Here is a 15,619-nt window from a genome sequence, read left to right as displayed (position 1 = left end):
TAACGTATGGATCGATAGACTGATTCAGATAACTAAAACTGTCTATCTTCATTAAATGAAAATGAAAGCAATATTAATTTTCATTTAAAGAAGAAATAGTTTCAGATTTCAGAATCTTTATTTTATCTGCTTAACTTATCTGATTAACCTCATCCATATCTTAAATGAAAGATATATAACCAGATTAAAACTACCCCAAATTAATTGCTCAAGTAGAAGATTCTCTAATACTTAACAGGGGATGAAAAAGTGATTACTAAACCAAAAGAAACATAAGAAAAATTCTTTTCAGAACCATCACCAACCTTAATTGAAAACCCTTGTGTACCATCCCCTTGTGGCCCGAATTCAGAGTGCCGTGATATCGGAGGTTCTCCTTCTTGTTCCTGTTTGCCAAATTACATGGGCAGTCCGCCGAATTGTAGACCAGAGTGCACCATAAATCCCGATTGTCCTAGCAATCGAGCATGCATGAACGAAAAATGCAGTGATCCATGTCTTGGCTCTTGCGGATTCGGCGCTATTTGCAACGTAATCCATCATACCCCTGCGTGCTCTTGTCCCGAAGATTTCACCGGTGATCCATTTAACAGCTGTCAACCATTACCACCTGAACGTAAGATTTTTCTTTCACAATTCAGAGAACGTATTTTCATATATTTTTTTCTATTTATTTTTTGATATTTTAATTTATCTGGAAATTGAATAATTTTTTCGAATTAATTCGATAGATTATTGCAATGATTTTACAGCGATAAAAGATGTTCCGTCAGATCTTTGCAATCCTTCACCTTGTGGCCCGAACGCAGAATGCAATAATGGTATCTGCACTTGCCTTCCCGAGTATCGTGGAAACCCGTACGAACTCTGTCGCCCTGAATGCGTGTTAAATAACGATTGTCCTCAGAATAGAGCTTGTGTTCGCAACAAATGTATCGATCCTTGTGTAGGCACTTGTGGACAAAATGCAATTTGCAATGTATACAACCATGTTCCTATGTGCAGTTGTCCTAGTGGAATGTCTGGAAATGCTTTCGTCCTATGTATCGTTTTGAAAGGTGCATATCCCAATACATTCTATTTTACTTAATTTCATTTTAATCCTTTTTTCGATTTATATAATTCGATACTTCTTCTTAGAACCACTTGGAGCAGTAGATCTTTGTAGACCATCTCCTTGCGGACCCAATAGTCAGTGTCGTGTTGTGAATCAACAAGCGATTTGTTCTTGCGTTCAGGGATATCTGGGAGCTCCGCCATCTTGCAGACCAGAGTGCGTGGTCAGTTCAGATTGTCCACGAAATCTGGCTTGTAATAATCAGAAATGTATCGACCCTTGTACTGGTACTTGTGGTTTGAGAACCCAATGTCAGGTGGTGAATCATAATCCTATTTGTAGCTGTCTTCCAAGGTACTCTGGAGATCCTTTTACCAGATGTGATCCTATAAGTAAGGAATATTCACGATGAATTAATCTTTTTGTTGAATATTAGTCTAGTCTTAAATTGAAAATTTTATTTATTAGTTGAAACACCTCCTGAGTCCGTCAACCCTTGTCAACCATCTCCTTGTGGACCAAACGCTCAATGTCGCGTGGTGAACGATTCACCTTCTTGCACGTGTTTGCCAGAATTTATTGGATCACCACCGAATTGTAAACCTGAATGTGTTAGTAACAGCGAGTGTGCTTCCCACCTTGCTTGCATGAAACAAAAATGTCGAGATCCATGTCCTGGTGCTTGTGGATCGAACACAGACTGTCGTGTTGTTAGCCACACTCCTATGTGTGTCTGCTTGAATGGATATACCGGAGATCCTTTCACTCAGTGTGTGATTCAAAAACGTAAGCATTTATTGTTCATCATATACGGTTAAAAATACTATTTAAATTATTAGAATCAATGTGAATGCAACGCATATTATCGTAGCCATTCTTATCGAAAACGAGTCACCCTGTACACCGTCACCCTGTGGAGCAAACGCGATATGCAAAGAGCAATCCGGAGCAGGTTCTTGTACATGTTTATCAGACTATATCGGAAATCCTTACGAAGGATGTCGTCCAGAGTGTACTGTCAACTCTGATTGTGTCTCGAATATGGCTTGCATACGTTCTAAATGCCAAGATCCTTGTCCAGGAACTTGTGGTCAAAATGCAATTTGTCAAGTGATCAATCATTCACCAGCATGTACTTGTATACCTGGATTCACTGGTGATCCTTTTAGATATTGCAATCCCATTGTTCAAACGGGTAATTACAAATTTTCATATCACATATCAATTCAAATATAAACATTCAAATTAAAAAAAAGAAATTAAATCTTGTCTTCGAATCTTTTGAAATTAGAACTAATTCTAAGAGAGCCTTGCAATCCATCCCCCTGTGGACCAAACAGTCAGTGTCGCGCCATGAACAATCAACCTGTCTGTACTTGTCTACCAGAATACATTGGAAGTCCTCCAGGATGTCGACCAGAATGTGTAATGAGTTCAGAATGTCCATTGAACAGAGCTTGCATGAACAATAAATGTATAAATCCTTGCCCTCAGCCTTGTGGATCGAATACTAATTGTATGGTACTCAATCATAGTCCCATATGTAGTTGCAAGCAAGGATTCACTGGAGATCCTTTCAGTAGATGTTTCCCTGTGCCACGTAAGACAAATGAATAACTCTATTTTTATTTTTTTATACGTGTGATAATTCGTGTTTTAGCTTTTAATATGAAATTCTTTTAGAACTTGCACCTGGTCCGGTTGTTCAAAATCCCTGTGTACCTTCACCCTGTGGACCATACGCAGAATGTCGCGATATTGGTGGTGCGCCATCCTGTTCTTGTCTTAAATCCTATATCGGTAGTCCACCAAATTGTAGACCCGAATGTACTATCAATTCTGAATGTGCTAGTAATCAGGCTTGCATAAACGAGAAATGTAGAGATCCTTGTCCAGGTTCCTGTGGATTATCAGCTATCTGTAACGTGATTAATCATACACCAGCTTGCACATGTCCGGAAGAATTCACGGGAGATCCTTTCAATAATTGTTATCTTAAACGTAAGAAATTTTCTGAAAAATTTAATTGACTTTTCAATTTTCTTTTTCATATTTATAATCAAGATTATACAATTTTCCTCCCTTTCTTTATATTATTAAATTCGTATTTGTCATTAGAATTTCTTTAAAAATATTTTTTAATAATTTAGCGATGGAAGAACCATCAAGACCTGTAGATCCTTGCAACCCCTCCCCTTGCGGTCCAAACGCGATATGCACAGATGGTAGCTGCACTTGTCTCTCAGACTACCAAGGAGATCCTTATATAGGTTGTCGACCAGAATGCATCCTTAACAACGATTGTCCTTTATCTCGAGCTTGCATTCGCAATAAATGCGTAGATCCATGTCCCGGAACTTGTGGTGAAAATGCACAGTGCAACGTATACAATCATATTCCTATGTGCAGCTGCTTGCCTGGAATGACAGGAAACGCTTTTCTTTCTTGTCGTCCAAGTAGAGGTATGTGTCGATTCGTTAATTATATTAGAATTCAAGGATTCTTTTTTTTCAATATCATCAATTTTAGGCCCCGAAGATCCCTGTAATCCTTCACCCTGTGGATCCAACAGTATCTGTCGCGTGATAAACGAGCAAGCAGTATGTTCTTGTGTGCCCAGTTTTATAGGAACACCTCCTTCCTGTAGACCAGAGTGCACCGTGAGTTCAGATTGTCCAAAAAATCAGGCGTGCAGCAATCAAAAATGTATAAATCCTTGCGCTGGTTCATGCGGTGTCATGGCTAAGTGTCAAGTGATTAATCATAATCCAATTTGTAATTGTCCAGCCGGTTTCACAGGCGATCCTTTTGTGAGATGCGAACCTAAAAGTGAGCATAATTTGATCATCGATAAGTTAACACATTCAATATAGTACTAAAAATCGAAGAAAATTTTTGGTGATAAATAGATTTTGATTTTTTCAAATGTACAAAAAATTGTATATATAAACAATCAGTAAACGAAATATTAAATATAATTAAAAAACTAGCAAATTGAATACATGCAAATTTTTTTGCACTTCTTACATTTCTTACAAACAAAAATCCATTATGTGAATGTCATGTCATCCATTATATGTAAATAGGAAAATATTCATGATATCAATCATATTGAATGTGTTAATTTTAATCATATAGGTTCTCGTAATGAAAAATTCGTCTTCGTTTCAGTTGAAAGGCCAGAATTACCTATTAATCCGTGTCAACCATCACCATGCGGACCCAATGCGATCTGTCAGACAATAAACGATTCACCTTCCTGCTCTTGTATGCCTGAATTTGTCGGATCACCACCTAATTGTAAACCAGAATGTATTAGTAACAATGAATGCGCTAGCAACTTAGCGTGTGTGAACAACAAATGTAAAGATCCTTGTGCTGAATCCTGTGGATCTAATACTGAGTGTCGCGTAGTAAGCCATACTGCCATGTGCGTGTGTTTGATCGGTTATGAAGGCGATCCATTTATTCAGTGTACTTTGAAAAAGAGTAAGACATTCTATAGATATTTTGAAGATAAATTGATTTTAGTTTTGAATAGTAAAATTTATTTCTTTCGAATTTTAGCTGACATACAATCGACTGTTTCTACTCCATGCACTCCATCACCCTGTGGTTCAAATGCTGTTTGCAAAGAACAAAGTGGAGTTGGTTCATGTTCTTGTTTACCCGATTATATAGGCAATCCTTATGAAGGTTGTCGACCAGAATGTATCATGAATTCTGATTGCGTATCTACTCGCGCTTGTATTCGTTCTAAGTGTCAGGATCCTTGTCCTGGTGCTTGTGACATGAATGCCGAGTGCCAGGTTGTCAATCATTTACCACAATGTAATTGTTTCCCCGGTTACACTGGTCAGCCTTATCAATTCTGTCAATTGATTACAACACAATTTGGTAAACAGATTCTTCGTTTAATTTTCTTTTGATTTATTTTTTTAATTTAATATTCAAAATTTTCATAAGTCCTATTCTTTTAATAATAGAAGATAAGAAAGATCCATGTTCTCCATCGCCCTGTGGACCGAATAGTAAATGCCAAGTAATTAATGATCAGGCAGTTTGTTCTTGTCTACCAGAATTTACTGGTTCACCTCCTGGATGTCGACCAGAATGTGTAGTCAGTGCAGAATGCCCATCGAATTTAGCCTGTATTAATCAGAAATGCATAAACCCTTGTCCTGGACCATGCGGCACCAACGCAGAATGCAATGTTATTCACCATAGTCCTATCTGTGCCTGTAGACAAAAATATACCGGTGACCCATTCAGTCGTTGTTTCCCTATGCCAGGTGAGAGAAATTTTTTTGAATATCTTAAAACTTTTAATCTTATTATTCATTTAAACAAAAGATTCTAATTTCTTTGGGATATTTTGTCTATTATTTTTAGAATCTCTACCAGTTCCGGTACCATTTAATCCATGCATTCCATCGCCTTGTGGTCCAAACGCAGAATGTCGCGATAGCAATGGCATATCTTCTTGTTCCTGTTTACCAAACTTTATAGGAAGCCCTCCAAATTGTCGTCCAGAATGTACAGTGAACTCTGATTGTTCTCTTAATCAAGCCTGTATGAGAGAGAAATGCAAAGATCCTTGTCCTGGTTCTTGTGGTACTTTTGCTCAGTGTACCGTAATGAATCATGTACCAGTTTGTAGTTGCATCGAAGGTTATACTGGAGATCCATTTACAAACTGTTATCCTAAACCACTACCACGTGAGGCATTAATCTTTCACATCCAATTTTATAAAATATTTCATATCAGTCATTTTATATTTCTAACTTTTAGAACCAACAATTTCTGAAGATCCTTGCAATCCATCACCCTGTGGACCAAATACAGAGTGTAACAATGGCATTTGTACTTGTTTAGCTGAATATAGAGGAGATCCCTATAGAGGATGTAGACCCGAGTGTGTTCTCAATACGGATTGTCCCACGAATCAAGCTTGTGTTCATAATAAATGCACTGATCCTTGTGTCAACACTTGTGGACAAAATGCCATATGCAATGTCTTCAATCATATTCCTATGTGCAGTTGTCCTTCAAGCATGAGTGGCAATGCTTTCATACTCTGTTCCCCAATTCAAGGTAGATAAAATCGAGTAAGGATCAAAATTCTATCAAAACAATATTTATTACCAATATTCTTTAGATGTAGCTCCAACAACGCCCTGTAATCCATCCCCATGTGGTCAGAATAGTCAATGTCGTTCGATAAATGGCCAAGCAGTCTGCTCTTGCGTATCTGGTTACATAGGAAGTCCTCCATCTTGTAGACCAGAATGCGTAGTTAGCTCAGATTGCTCCAGAAATGAAGCATGTAGTAATCTAAAATGTGTAAATCCATGTGTGGGAACCTGTGGCATCCAAGCACAGTGTCAGGTCATTAATCATAATCCCATATGCAGTTGTCCTGCAGGATTTTCCGGAGATCCGTTCCTCAGGTGCAATCCTATCAGTAAGGATTTTTTTTTAAATTTTCAAATAGAATCACCTCACATATTCATCAATCTAATCGAATTATAAAATTTTAGTGGAAACCAAACCAGAAATTATAAACGTATGCAAGCCATCACCATGTGGTCCTAACGCTCTGTGCCAAGTAATAAATGATTCGCCATCTTGCACCTGTTTACCAGGATTTATTAACTCTCCACCAAATTGTCGTCCGGAATGTGTCAGTAATAGCGAATGTTTGACACATCACGCTTGTATAAATCAAAAATGCAAAGATCCATGCCCTGGTTCCTGCGGAGAGAATGCAGACTGTCGTGTAGTCAGTCACACACCCATGTGTGTTTGTTCCATTGGATATACGGGTGACCCGTTCACGCAATGCGTTTCATTCCAAGAATGTAAGAGATCTAAACGCTTATTTAATTTTGATTCGTAGATTGATTTGTTTTACATCTATTTTATTTTATCGTGTAGCGATACCAACTTCCCCTTGCACACCATCGCCCTGCGGTTCGAACGCTATTTGCAAAGAACAAAATAGAGTGGGATCTTGTGCCTGTTTGCCTGAATATATTGGCAATCCATACGAAGGATGTCGACCAGAGTGCACTGTTAGTTCAGACTGTCCCTCGAATCTTGCCTGCATAAGAAACAAGTGTCAAAATCCTTGTCCTGGAACGTGTGGACAGGATGCTATTTGTCAAGTGATTAATCATTCGCCAACTTGCACTTGTGTACCTGGTTTCACGGGTGATCCGTTTAGATATTGTCAACTTATGAGAGAACCTGGTAATGTATATATAATACAAGTGAAGTAAATATTATATATTTTGATCCTTAGAAAGCAAACAGGGTCCATTATCCCGCCATGAAATTTTCTCAAATTCTATACCAAGATTAATATTGAACTTTATTAAATATTTTCTAACGTTAAAATAATTTAATTGAAGGAAATGTTTATCAAAATTATTAAACTTATGGAAGACCCAAGTTACCCAATTTGAAACACTAAGGATTAAAATTATTATATAATCGCAATATTTCAATTTAAATCATTCATATTTCTCAGACAAATCCGAAGATGAGACAAACCCGTGTATTCCATCGCCCTGCGGGCCGAATAGTCAATGCCGCGTGGTTTCCGGTAACGCGGTATGTTCTTGCCTACCAGAGTACACTGGAAATCCTCCCTCGTGCCGTCCAGAATGTGTCGTGAGCTCAGATTGCCCCTCGAATAGAGCCTGCATGAATCAGAAATGTGTGAATCCTTGTCCACGACCTTGTGGACAAAACACTAACTGTCTAGTCGTAAATCACAGTCCAATTTGTACCTGCAAAGAAGGAAACACTGGAAATCCGTTCACTAGATGTTTCTCTCTTCCAAGTGAGTCTCTCTCTCTCTCTTTTTTTCGATATTTCTTTTTCTCTAGAAAATATTCATTTAACAATTGTTAATTGCATAGCTCAACCAATGTTACCTGATCTACCTCAGAATCCCTGTGTACCATCCCCCTGCGGACCATATTCTGAATGTCGAGATATCGGTGGCGCCCCTTCTTGTTCCTGTTTAGCTAATTATTTCGGTAGTCCACCGAATTGTAGGCCAGAATGTACCGTAAACTCGGATTGTCCAAGTGATAGAGCGTGCATCAGACAGAAATGCACTGATCCTTGTCCTGGATCTTGTGGTTTATCCTCACAATGTACGGTTTTCAATCATGTTCCGGTTTGTACATGTCTGGAGGGATTCACTGGTGATCCTTTCAGCAACTGTTCTCCTGCTCCACGTAAGAATTGTTTTAATAAACATCATGATAAAAATATTCTCTTGATTAGATAGTTAATTAAATTTTAATGATAATTGTTAGCCGTTGAAACAGTTCCTGAAGATCCGTGCAATCCATCACCTTGTGGTCCAAATGCGCAGTGCAATAATGGTGTTTGTACGTGTTTGGCAAAATATCAGGGCGATCCTTATTTAGGTTGTCGACCAGAATGTGTTCTTAATACAGATTGTCCTTTGACTCAAACTTGTCTACGTAACAAATGTGTTGATCCTTGTATCGGTACTTGTGGCCAAAATGCAGTTTGCAACGTGTACAATCACGTACCAATGTGTAGTTGTCCTGCTGGAATGACAGGCAATGCATTTGTTTTCTGTAATCCATTCAGAGGTATAATAATCATAAGAAAATTAAAATCATAAAAAAATCTACAAGGATTAATCGATTCTTCTTTTCTATCAATCAGATCCTCTTGTGACGAATCCATGTAACCCATCACCTTGCGGACCGAATAGTCAGTGTAGAGAAGTGAACGAGCAAGCTGTGTGCACTTGCATTCCTGGTTTCGTTGGTATTCCACCGACTTGTAGACCAGAATGTGTAGTGAGCACAGATTGTGGACCCACAGAAGCTTGTATAAATCAAAAATGCAATAATCCGTGTATCGGATCATGTGGAATCAGAGCAATTTGTCAAGTAGTCAATCATAATCCGATTTGCAGTTGCTCTGTTACAATGACTGGTGATCCATTTGTCAAGTGTATTGAGAAACGTGAGAATATTTAAAAAATTGATTACTTACAGTCAAATATCAATGAATATCTTAAAAAGCATTATTAAAATTGAATTTTTATTTTAGCATTAGAAGTACCACCGCAACAGAATCCTTGTGAACCATCTCCTTGTGGTCCAAATGCGCAATGTCAAGTTATCAATAATTCTCCATCGTGTTCTTGTTTGCCAGAATTCACTGGTTCATCACCTAATTGTAGACCAGAATGCATAAGTAATAACGAGTGTCCAAGTAACTTAGCATGCATCAACCAGAAATGTAGGGACCCTTGTCCAGGTTCCTGTGGTGAAAATGCTATATGCAACACAGTATCTCACACACCAATGTGCACATGTTCCTCAGGATACACTGGAGATCCATTCACTCAGTGTGTCTTGCAACAACGTAAGAATTTCGTTCTCTTTTCCATATCTTTTTTTTCAAAACGATATTCAAATTAATAAATTAATTATCAAACTTTTTAGTTATTCCAATGTACATTCCTCAACCCTGTGTACCATCTCCTTGTGGAGCAAATGCAATCTGTAAGGAACGAAACGGAGCAGGATCATGCTCTTGTTTGCCAAGCTATATAGGTAATCCCTATGAAGGCTGTCGGCCGGAATGTGTGTTAAATTCAGATTGTGTACCAAGCAAGAATTGTGTTCAATTTAAATGCGAGGATCCTTGTCCCGGTACATGTGGTCAGAATGCAGTTTGTCAAGTGATTAATCATGTGGCTACTTGTAATTGCTTGCCTAGATTTACCGGAGATCCTTTCAGATTTTGTAGAGAAGAAGAGATAGGTACGTGAAGAAAAAATATCTCTTACAGACAAAGATTTTATGAAAACTTTTTGTTCAAAACAGTCACTTCACCGACTGTGAAAAATCCTTGTCAACCATCACCTTGTGGAGCAAACAGTGTCTGTAAAGAGAACAATGGACAGGCAGTGTGCTCGTGCTTGCCTGAATTCCGTGATTCTCCACCAGGATGTAGGCCAGAATGCGTGGCTAGCGCAGAATGTTCTTTTGATCGAGTTTGCGTAAATCAGAAGTGCATCGATCCTTGTCCTGATCCTTGTGGAAGAAACGCGGTTTGCAGAGTTATCAATCGTAATCCTATCTGTTCTTGCCAACAAGGATTTACCGGAGATGCTTTCACTATCTGTTTTCCTGTTCCACGTTCGTATTATCGTTTTGGATTTATTTTAAAAAAAAATTTTTATAACTTTATCTAATTATTTTTCTTGAATTCTGTAGGTCCACCACCAGAGTCTTTAATACCTGTGCAACAAGATCCTTGTCTTCCATCTCCTTGTGGTCCATACTCACAGTGTCGAAATATTGGAGGAAATCCCTCTTGTTCTTGTTCGCCATCTTATATCGGTGTTCCACCAAATTGCAGACCAGAGTGTACTATAAACGCAGAATGTTTGTCTGCACTCGCTTGTATTCGCGAAAAGTGCTCTGATCCTTGTCCAGGATCATGTGGTGTTGGTGCACAATGCACTGTTGTTAATCATGTCCCGATTTGTTCTTGTCTTGAAGGATATACTGGAGATCCATTTAGCAGCTGTATTCCGAAACCATTTATATGTAAGAATTCTTTTTTGAATTTGAAATTGGCTATTCATAGAATGATTTCAGAATAAAATTTAAATTTGAGTAATTTTACTTTACAATTTTTTAAAATAATCAAAAATTATTACATTCTGATTATATTCTTTCCATTTCTTATTCAAAAATTCAAAAATATCTGAAATCATCAAGAATATGCTTTTAAACTTTTATATAACTATTCTTATATAATATATATCTATCTTATATAATATATCTATCTTATATAACTATTATTAACAACTTCAACTTACACATAGCCGAAGAACCAGTGTTAGATCCTTGCAATCCTTCACCATGTGGAGCAAATGCGCTTTGTCGCGATGGTTCTTGCACGTGTCTTCCGGAATTCCAAGGTGATCCTTATAGTGGTTGTCGACCAGAATGTGTGATGAATACTGACTGTGCTCGTGACAGAGCATGTATAAGAAACAAATGCATAGATCCATGTATAGGAACTTGTGGACAGAACGCACAATGCCAGACGATTAATCACATTCCCATGTGTAACTGTCCTATTGGCATGTCCGGAAACGCTTTTGTTTCCTGTTCTCCAGTTCAGGGTACAATATGTTAAATCTTCCTTCATTAATTTCCATAAAATTTAAAATTGAAGATATTAAATTTACATTCTTCTTTTCATTAGAAGATACAATACAAAACCCTTGCACTCCATCACCTTGTGGACCGAATAGTCATTGTCAAGAAGTAAATGGAATCGCAGTTTGCAAATGTATAGAAGGTTTCATGGGCAATCCACCTACTTGTCGACCAGAATGTGTCGTTAGTTCAGATTGCGAGCTTTCCAAAGCTTGTGTCAATCAGAAATGCAGAGATCCTTGTCCCGGAAGTTGTGGTGTAAGAGCAGAATGCTCCGTGGTCAATCATAATCCCATTTGCAGGTGTCCTCAAGGTTTGAGTGGTGATCCTTTCGCTGCTTGTACTGTTATAGGTAAGATATTAGTCATTAAACAAAATATCGTTTAAAGTCTTTTTTTATTATTTTTACTGAATTCGTTTCACAGTCGAAACATCTCCAGAACCGATCAATCCGTGTTACCCATCACCTTGCGGTCCAAATGCTCAATGTCAAATTATGAATCAAGCACCCTCATGCTCGTGTTTGCCAGAATTCACGGGATCCCCGCCAAATTGTAGACCAGAATGTGTTAGCAATAGCGAGTGTTCAACTCGACAAGCTTGTATTAATCAGAAATGCAAAGATCCATGTCCTGATTTATGCGGAGCTAATGCTGAGTGCAGCGTGTTCAGTCATACTCCGATTTGCTCTTGTCGTACAGGATTCACTGGAGATCCTTTTGTTCAATGCAGTCCCCTTCAAAGTAAGTTTGTCCCATTCGATTTTATTTTTAATACTAGAAGTAGAATTTTTTATGATTTTTAATTCACAAGATCTTTAAGTTTTTGTTTTTATAAATTTTTTTTTTCAATTTTATTTGATTTTATACATTTATAGTTGTTGAAGAAAGACCTTCACCTTGTATACCAACACCATGTGGCGCGAACGCGATTTGTAAAGAATCAGGAAATGCAGGTGCTTGCTCTTGCTTGCCTGATTACATAGGAAACCCTTACGAGGGTTGCAGACCAGAATGCGTCGTGAATTCAGATTGTACAGCGAATCTTGCATGCATAAGATCCAAATGCCAGGATCCTTGTCCAGGCACTTGTGGTCCGAATGCCATGTGCAATGTTGTGAATCATTTGCCAGTATGCATTTGTATACAGGGATATACGGGAGACCCATTTAGATATTGCAATTTGAGTCCAATGAAACGTAAGGATTGATTATATTTATTTTTTTGAGAAATTCAAATGATGTAGATATTAAAGAAAAATCAAAGAATATTTTATTTGATTTCATTGAATATCATGTAAAATCTATTATTCTCTGAAATTTTTAAAAATGTATCTTCTATGTCATCTGAATATTCTATATATTTTTAAATACTTTAACTATCATACTCATTTAAAAATCTACATCACTTAATTTCATTTTCCAAATCTATCATTCTCCTATTATATTCTAGAAGAAGATGTGATAGTGAATCCTTGCAATCCTTCACCTTGTGGGCCAAATAGCGAATGTCGCGTAAACAATAATCAAGCAGTCTGTTCTTGTAAATCATCTTACCTTGGCAGTCCACCTAATTGCAGACCAGAATGTGTAGTTAGCACTGAATGCTCTCTGACACGAGCCTGCGTTAATCAGAAATGCATAGATCCATGTCCCAATTCGTGTGGCGTGAATGCCAATTGTAGGATTATTAATCATAGTCCTATTTGTTTCTGCAACAATGGATACACTGGAGATCCTTTCACTGCCTGTTTCCGTGCTCCTGGTACGAAATAAATATTTCTATATTATTAGAAAAAATTAGTATATTATTCTATAATAAGTATTTTTTAAATTCATTGGTTATATTTTTAAAAGTTCCTCCAGAAACTGCACTAACAGTGCAAAGAGACCCGTGTTTGCCATCACCATGTGGACCTAATGCAATTTGCCAGAATGTAGGTCAAACTCCAGCTTGCACTTGTTTGTTAAACTATCGTGGCAGTCCACCAAATTGCAGACCAGAATGTACGATCAATTCTGAGTGTCCTAGTAACCAAGCATGTATCCGAGAAAGATGTAAAGATCCCTGTCCAGGTTCATGTGGTTTTAATGCTCTGTGTACTGTATTCAATCACGTTCCTATGTGTTCATGTATCGAAGGGTACACTGGCGATCCTTTTAATCAATGTAGTCAACAAGTGAAACCTCGTAAGTATTCATTTTCTAAAAAAATTTCTTCAGTTGATATGGATCAATTAGATTGAAATTAAATTCTTTATATTAGCTGAACCAGTAGAGACAGATTTATGTAATCCATCTCCCTGTGGACCTAACACTCAATGCGACAATGGAATTTGTTCTTGTCTGCCCAATTATTACGAAGATTCGACTATTGGTTGTCGACCAGAATGTGTACTTAACAATGATTGCCCTAGAGACAAAGCTTGCATGAGAAATAAATGCGAGGATCCTTGCATTGGAACGTGTGCCAATGATGCAATTTGTAATGTAGTTAATCATGTACCAATGTGCAGCTGTCCACCTGGTTTCGAAGGAAATGCATTTGCATTCTGTCGTCCTGCTATAGGTATTTTATCATAATTTTCTGTTAAATTTGATGAAAAAAATTAATTGATCAAACTTTTCACAAATTGTTATATTTCGATAGCCAATGTTCCATCCAATCCGTGCAGTCCGTCACCTTGCGGACCTAACAGTCAATGTCGATCGAATAATGGCCAAGCAATTTGCAGTTGCGTGTCAGGTTATTTAGGAAATCCACCGAATTGTCGTCCAGAGTGTATAATTAGCTCTGAATGTCCACCAAATGAAATTTGCACAAATCAGAAGTGTAGAAATCCTTGCATCGGTTCGTGTGGTTTGGAAGCTCGTTGCACAGTTGCAAATCGTAATCCTATTTGTCATTGTCCTGAAGGATTCACGGGTGATCCATTCGTTAGATGTTTTTTACTTCGTAAGTTTTCTTTTAATTATCATACGAATACTCTAAAAAGATTCAGTTTCAATATTTTAATGAAATTTGTAGCATCAGTTCCACCAGAACCGATAAACGTTTGCCAACCTTCACCTTGTGGACCCAATGCTCAGTGTCAAATATCAGAAAATTCATCTTCCTGCATATGTTTACCTGATTTTATCGGTTCTCCACCGAATTGCAGACCTGAGTGTATCAGCAATAGCGAGTGTCCGAGTTATCAAGCTTGTGTGAACCAAAAATGTAAAGATCCTTGTATTGGTTCATGTGGAGAGAATGCACAATGTCGTACTGTCAGTCACACGCCTATGTGCTATTGCGAAACCGGTTATACCGGTGATCCATTCATGCAATGCTTTATTAAGCCCAGTAAGCTTTCCAAATTTACTTGAAATTTTTATTAATATTATTAGATTATTGCAAAAAAATATAAAATATATTTAAAATAAAGTCATCATCAATTAAATGTTATTATTTCAATCAAAATATAATATTTAAAAAATTTTAGAAAATTTTTTTGCAGCCATCTAATAATTTATTATCTAAAAATTTAAATTAACAGTTGGAAATTTCTATTAAAGAGAATTAATTGACAACATTCATTACAATTTTAGTCGAGGATACATCGATAAAAGTAAATCCATGCTTACCCTCTCCTTGCGGGCCTAATGCGAGATGCACCGAAAGAAACAACGTAGGCTCTTGCGCGTGTCTCTCGGGCTACATAGGAAATCCGTACGAAGGGTGCAGGCCAGAATGTATTCTAGACTCCGATTGTTCACCCACTCGTGCCTGTATTAATTCAAAATGTGTCGATCCGTGTCCAGGAACGTGTGGAACCAATGCAGAATGCCGCGTAATCAATCATCGAGGTTCTTGCACCTGTTTCTCTGGTTATACCGGTGATCCCTATCAATATTGTTCTATCCAACCTATTGGTAAGTCCAGGTTGCTCTTAACTTTCTATCAATCATCGCAGAAAAAAATTATTCAATGCGAAATTCTTCAGTTTCTGATGTCCCTGTAAGCGATCCCTGTGGAAGTAGCCAATGCGGTCCTAATAGTCAATGCAGGGTGATTAATCAAGTGGTTGTTTGCTCATGCATGCCGAATTATATTGGTACTCCTCCAGCTTGTAGACCGGAATGTGTTACCAGCTCGGAATGTACTATTGACAAAGCGTGTGTAAATCAAAAATGCGTAAATCCGTGCCCTACCTCTTGTGGAAAGAACTCCGATTGCAGAGTGATCAATCATGCGCCTTTGTGTAATTGCATGAGAGGATATACTGGTGATCCGTTCTCTATCTGTTTTCCTATTCCATGTAAGTAGAGAGTACCGTGTTTTC

General features: G+C 37.7%; 1 protein-coding gene across 1 annotated transcript in view; it reads left to right on the top strand.

Annotated features, from left to right (window-relative positions):
* The window catches only part of dpy (fibrillin-like protein dumpy), a 109,504-nt gene that overhangs the window by 66,178 nt on the left and 27,707 nt on the right, over positions 1 to 15,619 (top strand). The window contains exons 77-112 of the mRNA XM_086909689.1: positions 293 to 616; positions 753 to 1,058; positions 1,141 to 1,449; positions 1,526 to 1,843; positions 1,929 to 2,252; positions 2,349 to 2,657; positions 2,741 to 3,058; positions 3,208 to 3,519; positions 3,587 to 3,886; positions 4,229 to 4,546; positions 4,625 to 4,954; positions 5,044 to 5,349; positions 5,450 to 5,776; positions 5,850 to 6,152; positions 6,217 to 6,522; positions 6,599 to 6,919; positions 6,996 to 7,310; positions 7,591 to 7,905; positions 7,985 to 8,308; positions 8,390 to 8,695; positions 8,772 to 9,077; positions 9,165 to 9,482; positions 9,563 to 9,883; positions 9,947 to 10,261; positions 10,340 to 10,675; positions 10,957 to 11,259; positions 11,343 to 11,648; positions 11,722 to 12,039; positions 12,174 to 12,494; positions 12,748 to 13,059; positions 13,152 to 13,484; positions 13,561 to 13,863; positions 13,945 to 14,250; positions 14,323 to 14,640; positions 14,886 to 15,209; positions 15,281 to 15,595. Coding sequence (XP_086765815.1) covers positions 293 to 616; positions 753 to 1,058; positions 1,141 to 1,449; positions 1,526 to 1,843; positions 1,929 to 2,252; positions 2,349 to 2,657; positions 2,741 to 3,058; positions 3,208 to 3,519; positions 3,587 to 3,886; positions 4,229 to 4,546; positions 4,625 to 4,954; positions 5,044 to 5,349; positions 5,450 to 5,776; positions 5,850 to 6,152; positions 6,217 to 6,522; positions 6,599 to 6,919; positions 6,996 to 7,310; positions 7,591 to 7,905; positions 7,985 to 8,308; positions 8,390 to 8,695; positions 8,772 to 9,077; positions 9,165 to 9,482; positions 9,563 to 9,883; positions 9,947 to 10,261; positions 10,340 to 10,675; positions 10,957 to 11,259; positions 11,343 to 11,648; positions 11,722 to 12,039; positions 12,174 to 12,494; positions 12,748 to 13,059; positions 13,152 to 13,484; positions 13,561 to 13,863; positions 13,945 to 14,250; positions 14,323 to 14,640; positions 14,886 to 15,209; positions 15,281 to 15,595 — 11,346 coding nt within the window. The remainder of the gene's footprint in view (positions 1 to 292; positions 617 to 752; positions 1,059 to 1,140; positions 1,450 to 1,525; positions 1,844 to 1,928; positions 2,253 to 2,348; positions 2,658 to 2,740; positions 3,059 to 3,207; positions 3,520 to 3,586; positions 3,887 to 4,228; positions 4,547 to 4,624; positions 4,955 to 5,043; positions 5,350 to 5,449; positions 5,777 to 5,849; positions 6,153 to 6,216; positions 6,523 to 6,598; positions 6,920 to 6,995; positions 7,311 to 7,590; positions 7,906 to 7,984; positions 8,309 to 8,389; positions 8,696 to 8,771; positions 9,078 to 9,164; positions 9,483 to 9,562; positions 9,884 to 9,946; positions 10,262 to 10,339; positions 10,676 to 10,956; positions 11,260 to 11,342; positions 11,649 to 11,721; positions 12,040 to 12,173; positions 12,495 to 12,747; positions 13,060 to 13,151; positions 13,485 to 13,560; positions 13,864 to 13,944; positions 14,251 to 14,322; positions 14,641 to 14,885; positions 15,210 to 15,280; positions 15,596 to 15,619) is intronic.

Source organism: Apis florea, unplaced genomic scaffold (assembly GCF_048593485.1).
Source record: "Apis florea isolate Af1SG1 unplaced genomic scaffold, ASM4859348v1 contig_3158_pilon, whole genome shotgun sequence".
Classification (NCBI taxonomy): Eukaryota; Metazoa; Arthropoda; class Insecta; order Hymenoptera; family Apidae; genus Apis; species Apis florea.
Note: the sequence above shows the minus strand (reverse complement) of the source record. Positions and strands in the feature narration are given on the sequence as shown.